The sequence below is a fragment of the Gigantopelta aegis genome, chromosome 3 (assembly GCF_016097555.1).
Source record: "Gigantopelta aegis isolate Gae_Host chromosome 3, Gae_host_genome, whole genome shotgun sequence".
Taxonomy (NCBI): domain Eukaryota; kingdom Metazoa; phylum Mollusca; class Gastropoda; order Neomphalida; family Peltospiridae; genus Gigantopelta; species Gigantopelta aegis.
The window spans coordinates 26,370,024-26,385,019 of record NC_054701.1 but is presented as its reverse complement, the minus strand read 5'-3'; the positions used below and the strand labels follow the sequence as shown (position 1 = coordinate 26,385,019).

Below are 14,996 nucleotides of genomic sequence, written 5' to 3'. Positions count from 1 at the left end.
GACAAGAGTACAGCTGAAACCTCTGTAGCACCCTGGGAAGGAGGATGGGTGGAGGAAAAGTGTACGCATCCATCCGTTCCCAGCTGATGGCCAAGGTGTCGAGATCCATGGCGTCGGGATCTGGCACCAGAGACACGTAAACCCTCAACTGATGGTTGAATCGTGTTGCAAAGAGGTCGATGTTTGGTGTCCAAAGTTTGTCGCACACCCATCAAAACGCTTCCAGATGGAGCATCCATTCCGTCGACTGTGGAGATGACGGGCGAGACAGCGTATCGGCTAACACATTGGAGACCCCTGGAATATGGCGAGCCCGAAGTTGAAGAGGAATGTCGTTGACCAACTTGTAAAGACGATAAGTCAACTGCAGCAGACTGCTGGAGTGTGTTCTGCCCTGGCGACTGATGTAAGCCGCTGCGGTGATACTGTCTGTGGCTACCATGAGAGAGGCTCCTGTCAACATCTGTCACCAATAAAGGATTGCGTTGTAGACTGCCAACAACTCCCAACAGATTGATGTGGAGTCCGACTTCGCCGGGAGACCACAGCCCCGAGGTAGTCTGGTCGTTGAGATGGGCTCCCCAACATTCTAGTGACGCATCGACAAACAGGTGATGAGTGGCTTGGAAGGGCCGCATAGAGACTCCTTCTAAGACGTTCGATCGGAGTTGCCACCACTGCAGGCTGGACCGGAGATCGTCTGGGAGAGAGATGATCAAGTCCGAATTGTTGAAGCGGAAAAAATGGATTGAGAAACATCTGCAACCGCCGGAGCTGTAGACGACCTCTGAGTGTCAAATCCTGGGCTGAAGTGAGGAGACTCAGGAGACTGCCAACTGTGGAGCGGTTCGGAGCGGTTAAGGCCCTGGAAACCATGGTTTGGATCTTCTCCCAACGGTCGAGAGGAACTTGAACTAGGCCCAGGTCGGGTCGAAGACAGGCTCCTATGAATTGTAGAGACTGCGTGGGAGTCAGCCGAGATTTCTCGATGTTGATGATCCAACCTAGACGCTTGAGAAAGTCCATGATGAAGGCAATGTGTGCAGTAAGCCGTGTCTTGCTCTGACACTTCATCAGGCAATCGTTGAGGTACGGGTAAAAGGAGATATCTCTGTAATGCAGGAAGCGGGACATCGGAGCCATAATTCTGGTGAACGGATATTCCAAAAGGCAGGACTGTCCATTCGTAATGACGACCCTGTAGCACAAACCTCAGGTAGCGATGGTAATCAACATGTATCGGGACATGAAGATAGGCATCCTTGAGATCCAGTGAAGCAAGCCAATCCTCTGGTTTTACTACAGCAAGGACATCTCGCAGGTAGTAGTCGTTGAAAAACGCCATGTTGTGAATCATCCGCAGATCCGGGGAATCTTTCTTCGGAACGAGAAAGATGTCTGAGTAAAAGCCCGGTGTGAGGTGTGACTCCAGGAATGCTGCGAACGGCCCCCTTCTCCAGAAGTTTGTCGACAGAATCCTGCAGTACCTTGACGTGTGACACGGAATGCAGGGTTCTCAAGGTGAAGTGGTCAAGGGAGGTACGGAAGACAATTGCAGACGATACCCGGTCTTCAAGACTGACGTGACAAATGGACCATGGCAAAGAGTCTCCCAATTCCGCCAATAACGGCGAAGTCGACTTCCGACAATGGATGTTTTGACCGGTGTGTTGCACACCGGAAGCGTCAAAACCGAGTCGTTGTTCTGAATCATGGTCAGGGTGGGCGAAGGTCGAGAAAATCTGAGAAGTCCAACATTGGCTGGCTAGCGTCAACATCAGCCGGGTTTCCCTTGGGTCCGAGTGGGTGGACCGCATGGTCATCTGTCCGGGAAACGTCGAGAAGATTGACCGCGAAATGAACCTCTCCAACGTTTAAAAGTCGAAATGAGTTGCAATGCCTTAACAGTTGCCGTCGATTGTTGGTCCTTATCATTGGCTGCAACAACGTCAGAAACTTTGCCCGCAAACAACTTCGTCGCAGACCACGGTTGTGATAGCAGTTGTTTCTTATGCTGGAAATCCGACGTAGACTTCTTAAGATAGGCTTGACGGCGATACTGCATTAACATCGTGGACATGGAGGTAACCGATGAAGTTAAAAAGACCAGCATCTGCGCCGATTGCTGAAACAGCGCATAGCAACGTGCATCCTTTGCCTGAGAGGCCATAGCCGCAATGAAAACGTCCAAGTAAGATAAGACATATAGGCAACGTCTTTGGGCGGTATCCATAGCTTGAACCTGCTTGTCCGTCAAATCCACTGTTGATGATTTCCCAAGATGGTGAACATCCTCATTTAACGATGGAGCCACATCTTTAAATGGCATATCAAAAACCGGATACATACGGTGAGTCCAAGATGGTAAAGCTACAAAGGACGCCGTCTCCTTAAAGGTGCAGTCTAAATCCATCGCCACCTCAGATATTAAGGTATCGGCTGCCAAGGAACAGATGACCACATCCTCCGGTGGGACATCAGTTGCGATCATCAGTGTCGGTCCCTTCTTGGACGGTGTCGGTGGATGCGGCAAAGACGGCAACATGTTGTAGACGGCCGCCAAACAATCCCTCATCGTCATATGGTCCGTAGAGTCAGGCTCATCAATGACAGAAGCCGCTGGAGTGTCATCTCCAAAGTCTCGTTGAACTTGTGCACAGGAAAACTGATCCACCGTAACGGAGGCCGCAGGTGAACCGGACCGTGTACGGTCCCGTTTAGACCCCTCGGAGGCCTTGGAGGCCACATCAACTGAAGATCTGTGATGACGATCCGTGGAAGCTGTACAGGCTATGGAGAATGGCTACGGTCCCGAATCCGATGCGCCGAAGATGACTTCTTCTTATCCCGTGATGGTACCAAAGATCGGCGAGCCGTGGATTCCGTAGAGCATCTACTGGAATGAGTAGGCTTCTTAAGAGGGCTGAGTAGAAGCAGCAGGACCCCTGTCATCTGAAGTCTTATCAGGTGGAGCCAAAGGAGCCGAACCCCCCGAAAAGGGGACTGGAACCGGACCTGACCCCGAATCCGCCGGTTTGGATAAAGTACCCATCAACGGCATTGTTTCTTGAAGCATAGACGGCAAAATGGAGCGTAACACATCCGCCAAGGAGTCTGCGATGGAAGGTGAGGATTCCACCTTCAGGTACGCAGCAAACTCAACTTCCGATAACCCCGAACAAAGGTCGCATCTCGAGTCAAGAGCACACGGAACACGACAGCCCGGACATAAGTTGTATGGGTCGTCGCTGGCTGTAAACTTCTTACAGCGTAAACACATATGCACAAGTCGTTGAACAATAGCATCAGACATGATAACAATTTTCAATCTGTGAAAGAGAAAAAAAAATCCAACCATGACACAAACACAAAGCCGGTCAACAAAAGATGCCATATTGCAAATGGCGGCCGACACGAGGTTAACCGACAACATAAAACAAACATTTCATGTAATTAAACACTTGGAAAACCAAGTGAAATACGCAAAACGACACAAGAAAGATAACGAATACGAAGGTGAAAACATTCCACCCAAATACACGAATACAAAACCAAAGGTCGATGAAAAACATTTGACTCCAAACAGAGCCAAAGAAAAGACGTCCAGACCCTTTAGCGAAGAGAAAAAGAAGGAAGTTACAGTCATGTGACCGGAACTAGAGAGCAGTATGCAGTAGAAGAATTTAGGCCATCCCATTGGCTGTTGGGATGTTCGGACCAGACCACTTGCGTGGAGGGGGGGGGGGGGGGGGGGGGGGAGGTGCACTTGTTTGAGGACAGGTAATGTGAAAAGAAATATCTGTGCAAAAACTTATTACGTGTGGGGATTATTTTATCAAAATACAAATTAAAAAAATAAGTAACTCTTTCTAGGAAAATGTTTTACATAGCTGGTGGTCAATTCCTCAATGTAAAAGTGAAATAATTAGAATTAATATTTGGTATAATAGTAAAATAACTATTGACCACAAACCTATATATTATAAAAACTATATTAAAAATGGAGTTATATTTATTCAAGATTTAATGGATGAACAGGGTAGATTTTTAACCTATGAAACAGATTTAAATTTCACATACAATCAAACTTCTTAGAACATGCATCTTTAATCAAAGCAGTTAAAACATTTATGCATTGCACATTGTCAAGTATCAACAATCAACAGGTTAACACCTCAAATCCTATATTTCCTTTTAAATTGGAGTTATTTTTTAAAACTACTAAAGAATGCAAAGAAATGTATAATATTGTAAACAAATCGACAATAGTGCCAACTTCCCAAAGAAACTTCTTCAATTTAGGTTTCATACTATCGTTACAGGAGTGGGAAAAGGTGTATAATTTACCATTTATATGTTTAAAAGATACAACTTTACAGTGGTTTCAATATAGAATTCTACATCGAATAATCACGACAAACACATTTTTATATAAAATAAAATACATAGAATCAAATATCTACGATTTTTGTCATAAATAACCCAAAACATTGGAACATTTGTTCTATGACTGCTCTGCTATGAACATACACAACTCAATAAACAGACAGTCTTGTTTGGAATCATAAAGAGGGAAAAAAGCAAGATGGTATTTATTAATTGGCTCATTATTAATGTAAAATACTATATATATATACTGAACAAAAAAAGAAACTTCCGATTTGTACATATAGTATTTGTTGTTTTAAAGAATTCATTGTGTAATGAAATTATATAGGTAGGATTAGCCTTGAGCTGTATTATCAGGATTCATGAAGTTTATCGATTATTTTTGCACTGTTAATCGTCGACAACATGAATTTCAATTTGCACGTGCATGCATGGTTCGACATGTCCCGTGTAGTATTCGGTCAATTTGTTTTACTTGTCTTACTGACATTGTTGTCAAGTGAAGGAAAACGCTTCAAAATTTGTAAAATTTTACATTGTAGCATTTTTAGTATGCCAAGAATACCCAATAATTTACGCGAACGGGCGATTGGCATGCTTGATGCTGGCATGTCGACAGAAGACGTTGCAAGGCATGTTGGGAGTTCTAGTCGAGTGATACGAAATCTTCGCGTAAGATTTCGAACAACAGGAAGCACCAACGACTTGCCACGTCATGGACGTCCGCGTGTTACAACGCGTGGTCAAGACCGCTATATCATGAACATGCATTTGCGATTCCAAACTGCCACTGCTACTGCTGCTAACACACCTGGGCTTCATAATAACCGAATCAGTGGGCAAACTGTTCGTAATCGTCTGCGAGAGAACGGTTTACATGCACGACGTCCTTATGTCGGATGTGTTTTAACGCAACGTCATCGTCTAAATCGTCTTAATTGGGCACATGTACACACTCGTTGGATACGGCGATGCTGGAATACCGTTATTTTTTCGGATGAATCCAGATTTTCTTTACAACGTGGTGATGGCAGGGTGCGCGTCTACCATAGGAGAAATGAACGCTGTGCTGGTGGGGTGGGGGTTCTGTCATGGTCTGGGCAGCCATTGCCCATGGTTATCGTTCACCACTAGTCGTCATTGATGGCAATTTAAATGCTCAACGTTACTGCGATGACATTCTCGCTCATCACGTCATTCCTCTGTTCCATAACAACGCCAACATTTCGATTTTTCAGCATGATAATGCCACCTCTCATACAGCTAGAGACAATGTAAATTTTTGTAGGACAAATAACATTGATTTCATTGATGACTGGCCTGCTAAAAGTCCTGATCTCAACCCCATCGAGCATGTCTGGGATAGTCTGAACAGACGATTGAGGCGTCGTCCCAACCCACCCGCTAACGTCAACGAACTTCGTCAAGCGCTCATTCAGGAATGGAACAATATTCCACAGACAGAAATCAACACTTTAGTCAATTCTATGCACCTGCGATGCACTGCAGTGGTCAATTCAAGAGGTGGTCATACCCGTTATTAACTGGGTGTATTTTTTTTTAACCCCTACCACACTTGGTCAAAATTTCGCCCAGTTTCTGTTAACCTATGGCCATGATTTTTGCACCAAACGATGCATCATGGAACACTCTTTAAACGCATATATAACAATTATTCCCCCGGTTTGTTTTCATCAAGTTATGTTCAAGCAAAGTTAGCGGAAGTTTCTTATTTTGTTCAGTATATATACTGTCAAAATATTCATGGAATTATCTCTTTAATACAAAGTGGCATAATTTCATTATTTATGATCGTATGACAGTCAAATTTGACTTGAGTATGTGACAATGTTCTCACTATGGACTGACAGCAGTGGAGGCGTTTTTGTCACCAAACAGCGCCACACGAAGGCGCTGAAATCAGTACCTTGTATGGCCACCAGCAGCAGCAAACACTGCGTGACATTTCCTTGGCATAGACTGAATGAGTCTCTGAATCCGGGCACGTGGAATCCTAGCCCATTCTTCCTGCAGCGCGTGCGACAGTTGCGTAAAAGGCTCCGGGTCACCCTGGCATACACGTCTGTCATGTTCGTTCCATAGATGTTCATTGGGGTTGAGATCTGGCGATCTTGATGGCCATGACAGCATATTAATGTTCTCATTCTGTGGGAAATCCATCGTTACACATGCCGTATGCGGCCTGGCATTGTCCTGCTGAAAGAGTTCTCTCTGTTGATCCAAAATTGGAAGCACGTGACAGTAAAGAATTTGATCCCGGTAGCGTACAGCTGTCAGGTTGCCTTGTACGAACACAAGTTCACTTCTGCCGGTTTATGAGATGGCTCCCCACATCATGACACTCCCTCCACCGAATCTGTCAACTTAGGCAACGCAGTTGTTGGCAAAACGTTTATTGTGGCGTCTGTAAACATGTTGTTGTCCATCACGTTGCTGTAGAAGGAAACATGACTCATCGCTGAACCATACTCGCCACCAGTTTCCCCAAGTTCCACCCCTGTACATTCGTGCACCAGCGAACACGTAAATGTTGATGATAATGACACAGGACGGGGCCAACATATAGTCTCCTAGCCCGTAAACCAGCTTCTCGAAGTCGGTTCCAAATGGTTTGTGCAGACACCCTTCTCAAACCAGGTATGCGTCCAGCAGTGTTCGTTGCTGTGGCAGTTCGGTGACGCAAGTGCAGAACCCGGATGTAGCGATCTTGTGCTGCAGTTGTTATGCGAGGTCTTCCATTTCTGGGCTGGTCTTCAGCTGATTGAAACTGCTGGTACCTGTCCCAGAGACGTGAACTGCTTCTCTGATGGATGTTCATGTGGCGTGCGACTGCTGACTGCGATTCACCTAACTGGAGGCGGCCTATTGCAATGTTTCGATTCGGCAGGCTTAGTCTTGGCATCTTGTAACTCGTCTACGTCGAAATGGAAATGAGGCATCATTGTGAGCATTGCAGCTTTAAATACTAATCACTACCCCAATCTTTTCCTCGAGTTTCACGTGCATTTGCAAAAATCTGACCATTTCACGTCGATTTCATGCAACTGTCACATAACATGCATTAGATTTGTTTTAGGATGCATTTGAGCATGCTGTCCCATTCCAGGAACATTAACAAACATGGTCATTCAGCAACATTGTAAAAAAAAAACTTTTCTTCTTTCCCTATCACCTATGCATTTCTTTTTTGACAGAGTATAGATCTAAACTGCAGAAACATGGACCTAACATATATGCTTTTTAAAATATTTTAAAAAATAAAATAGAAATTGAAAAATATATACTTCTCAAAAATTGTCAATTTCAAGAATTTGAGGAATATTGGGCACCTTGGTCCAGATACCTAGAAACAAGACATGGCAATACAATGTTCTAAAGGTATTGCAATACAAATATGTTTTCTCTTTCGAAATTAAAGTATTCAATTTCTTCCTTCCTTCCTTATCTTCTCTCTTTTCCCTTTACTATTCCCTTTAAATATTTCCTCTATCTCTATTGTCACTGTTAACATGTATTAGTGTACTCCGTGTTTACATGTATTCATGCTTATTAATATTATTATATTGATTCTAATTACACTATATATATATATATATATATATACAGTGCACTGTCTAAACCAGACTCACTTCGTACCGTCGAAATAGTCTGGTTTACATAGAGGACCGGTTTAGACAGAGTTCATCCAGAGTTATGGTTCTTGAATGATCGACAACTCAACTCGACTTGATAATGGATGGTTGGGAAACAGAGTCATACAAGCCAGACTTGCAATCGATTATTTCACAGACATAAAAAAATACTTAAAGGGACATTCCTGAGTTTCCTGTAATTTTTAAGATGTTATCGACTAACAGACTTTTTAATGATTGTAATTACATATCAAATATATTTTTCTGCATAAAATATTAGTGGCAGAACTTTAAACATGTTTTTGATCGTTCTATTATTTGTACTTGGTTAAATTTCATTTTATTTCCTAAAACATTATTTATTTGTACGTACGAATTAAAATGTTTGTGCTAAATCTTTCTGTTTTGACTATGGATTTGAATCTTGTATTAATTTGACTTTAGTTTCTAACGAAAGTTCGATACGTTGCCGTTTTTTGGGTCGCTCTGCCATTATAAATGAAATAAGACAACACAAAATATATACACACACACTAATATTAATCCAATTGATTTAACGGCCTATCGCAATAAGAGTGAACTTCACACGAGTGCGATTACATTTTGTATTTGATCTTGCAACGGCGTCCTGTTTACTTGACAATTGACTATCATTGTTCAACTACCGGTAATTAAGCAGCCCGTCGTTCAGTCAAATCCCAATCCGGTGTAGACAGAGGTAATTAATACATGAACAGTTCTTTCGTTCTTGATTTCTGATCCGGAGTCCGGAGTAGACAGATTACGGATTAGGCAGAGATTTATATCTAAGAGATAGCTGGACGGGGCTTTAGAAATGGACCGGTTTACGCAGAGATCCGGATTACACAGAATCCGGTTTAGACATGTATGTATGTATATATATATATATATATATATATATATATATATATATATATATATACAGTCAAACTTCGTTAACTCGAAGTTGAAGGGGACGACGAAATAGTTAGAGTTTCAGGGAGTTCGAGTGTTCGAAATTCGTACAGCAGACCTCAAAGTGAAACTGCATTGCAGTATTATCATTTCGTTGATATGGGATGTTAGCACATTTCTTCTGTGTATAAGTAAATATTAACACAAACGAGATAAATCCGATCAATTTGACGTATATCTCTATGTACTTTTATTGTATTAATTGACAGTAAAGTAAAAAAAAACCGAAAACTGAAAGCACGTACTTACATATAACCAGAAGTAAGCAATAAATTAAAGTTGATATATTTTTCAAATGTCAAAACAAGGCGGAACGTAATGTTGTAATAAATTAAAATACTGAATGTCGATTAGCACTAAGTATGTTTGTTTACCAAATAAAAAATACACAATATAAATAGCAAAATTATTGTAAATCACAAAAATCATTTTAAAAACCCTCACTAACATAGCGAGACATAACATAACAAATCAAAACGCTGTATGCCAAATAGCACTAGGTTATGTACATTTTTTTTTTACATATAAAACATTCACAACAGTACAAAATAATTTATAGCTCTCTTGGGATGGGCAGGGCAGTTATCAACTACAAGGGCGATTTTTCTCTTTTTGCGGGACATTTGTTTGTCTATTTTTTTTACCCAGTTAGTGAAAATATCTGAATTCATCCAGGCCTTTTTGTTAGCTAGGTATTCAGTTGGTAGTGTTTTGATATTTTTAAAACAACGTGGTTTTACTGACTTCCCTATGATAAGCAATGGCAGTTTGTCGTTGCCTGACATGTTGGCAGTAACTAGGGCAGTAAGCCGTTCTTTACTCTTTTTTCCCCCCGTGACAATCAACATCTTTAAATTCAAGGGTTTTGTCTGGCAGAAGGCGAAAAAATATCCTCGTTTCATCTGCGTTGTATATATCGTCGGCATCATATTTCCTGAGAATTAGCTGTAATCTCTCATGCCATTCTAACATTTCTGTTGATTGTGTGTCCACAGCTTTTTCCTCCCCACACACCTTTTTAAATGTTATCCCATTTCTTTCTTTAAATTTATAAAGCCACTCTGTTGAAGCCTTAAAATTTACACAGTCAAAATCTTTTGCAAATTCTTCCGCTTTTGTAAGTAATACAGGGCCAGAAATGGGAAGATTTTTATCTCTAGCATTTTTAAGCCATTTCAAAGTTGCGGCCTCTACATCTTCAAACATTCCTGATCTCATGTTCTTACGTTTTGGCCCAAACTTTAAATAACCCTTTGAATAGAAATTTTGTTTTTAACCCAGGTTGAAAGTTACTTTGGGGGATACTAAAGTCAATAGCAATTTGTTTTTTTGTCTTTTTACCTGCCTCTACCTCCATTACCACTTTGTAATTCGTCTCAATGTCTTTCACTGTTAATTTTCTCTTCACACCCTTTCTTTCTGTCTCCAATTTGGCTATCCCCCAATTTCTGGGCCCTTCGACAGATTGCTTGGATGACAAGAAAGCGTGACTATTGACCGATCTGGCTATCCCCCCGTTACCGGGTCCTTCTCCAGATTGCTTGATCTCTGATGTATCAGTTTCTAACATAACTAAATGACTAGTAATGAATCATTTTGAATTCACACTTAAATAGCAAATAACAAATTTGACATGATGCACTCATTTAAGAGAAAAAACAAACAGCGTTAATTGTTATTACAACAGTTCTTTGAAGATTACAAGACTATCCGTACTTTGTGTAATGAGGCCTGCTGCCGTGTACAAACTCCGACAACCCAATGTAGGCATGTAGGATCATGTCATTCCGCATAGTCGGCGATTTATTATTCTGTAATTACCGCATGTATTATCGATAGCCGAGACCAGTCGGGACACTCACGCTTGGCTTGGGTGACAATTCATTTTTTTTTAAAGTATTACCGGTACAGTTAAAAGGCTCAGTCACTCCACAAACTTCGAGTTTTGGAAGTGCAATATCCCTTATTTTTTTATGGTGGGACCACAAAATTACTTTGAGAGATAGAGTTTTTCGAATGTTCGAAGTTTGAGTGTTCGAAGTCTGTTATTACTAGTTTGTATAGCAGTTCGGCCGGGACCGCCGTTTCACTTCGAAAGATCGACATTTACGAAAGATCGAAGTTTGAGTTATCGAAGGTCGACTGTATATATATATAGACATAGACATAGACATAGTGAAACCCTCAAAACCGGACAGTCATGGGACCAAGGAAAAAGTCCGGTTTTGAGGGGTATCCGGTTTACAGAGGTTTCAGTATTGAGGTAAACCGTTGGTTGGTGTTCTCTACTGATATAGTAACTAATAAAACTGCCAAAAAGCAGGTACACTTTCCAAGGAGTTTTGGAAGTCCAATATCCCTGAGGACTCTCAGTTTGGCCAGCGATGAAGTTAGACGTGGTTTCATGCGCTCTCAACTTACCCCCCCCCCCCACCTGGGGGGACTGATCGCTAGTTATGGATCGCTGTTGGAGTACCGCGTCGCGTACACCGGGTCACGGGCAACCGTGACCTTGGTGTATGGCGACGCGGCTACAGCCAAGAGGAAGGGAACTAGGAAGAGGAAACGTGCGCCAGGGGCGGCTCAGGCGGGGACAAAGCTGGCGGCTCAATCGCCAGTGGCGGTCCCGTCTGCGTCGCCGCCCCCACCACGACCAAACCGGACGGATCGACAGGAGGCGACTCGCCAACCAGCCGGACCGACTGTTCAGATGCGGGAAGTGGAGCAGCCAACCAGTGCACCGCGACCAGCGTCACCTGTTCCCGCTCGTCGTTCGTCTGCGTCGAGACCCCCACCCACGGGGGACTCCGCGACGGCGACTCTAGATGTTGGGGCTGTCAAGAGGAAGGCCGTGACCCCCCCGGAGGACCAACCAGCCAAGACACGGCCTTCTACTTCCTCTTCGGGTGACTGGAGAGTGGCAGTGCGGAAAATCAAAGGCCAGTACTCTAAGTACTTGGTGGGAGACGTCACGGACCCCGACAGACTGCCAGGCGGGGTCTACGAAGAAAACTTCAAGACGTTTCCCGATGGCCACCAGGTCGCCATCCACACGGTCAAACTACGGGGAGTGGAAGCTATAGTAGTGACGTCGCACCGGGATGATCTTTACCGACAGGGATTCCTCAGCCATGACATGGATAACAACACCATCCACAGAATCATGAAGATCGTCACCGGCGCCCAGTACCCACAGATGGTCCACTGCCTTAGCACCCACAGCTACAGGAGACTGGTGCCTCACTTTGAGGAGAGGAACAACATCACCTCCCCGTAGATGCTGTGCACCCAAACGGCCTTAACGAGGCCACTCGCGTGGACATATCGATCGGACTTTAAACTTTTAGATCTGCGTTCAAAATTTTATGTCGAAATTACTTCTTCTTTTTTTAATATTATTAAATAGTCCGATCTTCTCTTCTTTCTCTTATTTAATTTTGGACTGTCCTTCTAAAATGCTCCAAATTATATAAATATTCGACCGAGCAGTCAATTCTTTTTTATTTTTGGCTTGTAACCTTTTAATTTTTTTATCTATTAACTTCTTTACTAATTGCTATTTTCAAAATTCTGCCCAGTTTCTACCACCCTACCGCCCCCCCCCATCCTGAGTCAGGCCACCGATCTTATCGGAGGTCGGACTCGGGATGGGCGTGTTCGAAACCCTAGTGGTATATGGGCACGTTAAACTAGTTATCATCATCACACTTTCCAACTTTTGAATTATTTTAAGTTTATCATGAAGCATTAATTCAACATGGCGGCATTTCGTTGGATGTTCCGACATGTTCAAAGTAAATACTAAAATGAAACTGTTGATAAATTTTCCGCCAAACCAAGCCAAACAATTTTACTCTTGTTACTCTTTACTTTGTTAAATAAACTTTGCAAAGATAAAAAAAGAAGAAAAAAAAAAAAAGGGTTCAAACAATTGGAAAAATTATTTAAATTCCTAGTTGCTTTGCCGTTCATTGTGAGACGGACACATAGGGTATGAAAAGGAGCTCAATCAAATTCGTAAGTTAATCTAACTTTTTAACAATCGAGCTCAGAATAAAGGGAGTACATGTGTTTCCTCCAGTGAGTTAAACATCAAAGCTGTTAATTAATCCCTTAATTGGTATTTTTTTAACTGTACAACAGTGACACTGGAGCATGTAATTAGCTCTGCGTACGCAATCACGTTATCGGCGGAGTGGGTATTCAAAGTATAAGTAATGCAGTTATGATTGACGTCAGTGTGACTGTCCGGGTTTTCTGAGGTAAAATTTGCATTAAAGGAACATGCTGGGACCGGATAATTTCATCCGGTGCAGTTTAGAGTGTTTCCGGTTTAGAGAGGTAAATTTTAGTGTTAAAAGATATGCAAATCACAGGACCGTGTAAAATGTCCGGTTTTGAGGGAATTCTGGTTTACCGAGGGTCCGGTTTTGAGGGGTTTCACTGTATATATATATATATAATGTTCATATGTACTTATAACATGGATGTAAGGTAGTGAAATCAGCCCCCCCAACCCTGACACTACCATACTTGTGTCTGGGGTCAATAAACTTCTTAAAAAAAGAAAAAAAAGAAAGAAAAAATATATAAAGACAATGCAAGAATACACAGATAATTAATACAGAATATTCATCTAGATCATATGATTGAAAGTTGATGTAAGTTGGAACAGTTTCATCGAGGTTGGGTATATTCAGTTCATCTCTTCTATTTTTAATCCTAATTATTTCCTTGATGATGATTTCCTTGATAATATACTGATATCAAGGAGATATCTGTGATTCAAAGAACTTGATTTTACATAATCCTAATTGTTGTCATAAATTACAAAGTCACTATTAAAGACTAAGTTTAATATTAATGGCGAGTGTTGATACAATGCTTATTCATAGTTCTGACCATGTCATATATTGTTTTCCATCTCTCTCCTTATGACTTTGAGCACCAGACCTATATAGGAATGTCAATCATTACAAAAGCCAACTAACAGGATCTGTGACCATTATGTCCATGCCTCCACCCTACTGTTACCTAACCTAGCAGTAGACCTGGCATGTTGTAGAATAGTTTAGCCATTAAAATACTATTAAAACATGACTCACTACTTGAGATGCTGATGACAGAGTGCATATGATGATCCCACATGTAATCAGAGCCACCGATACAAACTTGCTCATTTTGTAGCTGAAAAAAAAGGAACGAAGGAAATGTTTTATTTAACGACGCACACAACACATTATATTTACGGTTATATGGCATCGGACATACGGTTAAGGACCACACAGATATTGAGGGCGGAAACCTGCTGTCGCCACTTCATGGACTACTCTTTTCGATTAGTAGCAAGGGATCTTTTATATGCAACATCCCATAGACAGGATAGCACATACCACAGCCTTTGATGTACCAGTCGTGTTGCACTGGTTGGAGCAAGAAATAGCCCAATGGGCCCACTGACAGGGATCGATTCCAAACCGACTGCGCATCAAGTGAGCGCTTTACCACTGGGCTACGTCTCGCCCTGAAAAAAAAAAGGAAGAAAAAAAAAAAAAAAAAAAAAAAAAAAAATAGTTCACAGAGCAAAAAACACCTAAAAATACCTAACACTATCTAACTCATATCAGTTAGTTAATTAAGAGAAATTTAGTTCTTCTTAGTGTAATAATGGAAGAAATATGTACTCATATACTTACTGATTTGCATATTAAGAAGTTATTTCACCCAAGAAGTTTTACTGGATAGTTTATATAACTAATTTTACCAGTTACTTCCCTTCCTCCTTTTTGGTCAAAGTTTGTTAACAGGAAATATAACTGTATTAAAAATGACATAAATTGTATGACAGTACTTTTTATTACTCGATTAAAACTGAATAACAGTGAATATTTTATCCTTACTCAAAGTCACTGAAGAATAACCTAGATATACAGACCCTGACCAAAGGATGATTATGTGATAATGACTGGTCATCATATC

The 14,996-nt window shown here is 41.7% G+C and overlaps 1 protein-coding gene across 1 annotated transcript in view; it reads right to left on the bottom strand.

The window, feature by feature from the left end:
* LOC121367775 (UDP-xylose and UDP-N-acetylglucosamine transporter-like) overlaps positions 1 to 14,996 on the bottom strand; it is a 46,017-nt gene that overhangs the window by 17,466 nt on the left and 13,555 nt on the right. The window contains exon 5 of the mRNA XM_041492137.1: positions 14,123 to 14,204. Coding sequence (XP_041348071.1) covers positions 14,123 to 14,204 — 82 coding nt within the window. The remainder of the gene's footprint in view (positions 1 to 14,122; positions 14,205 to 14,996) is intronic.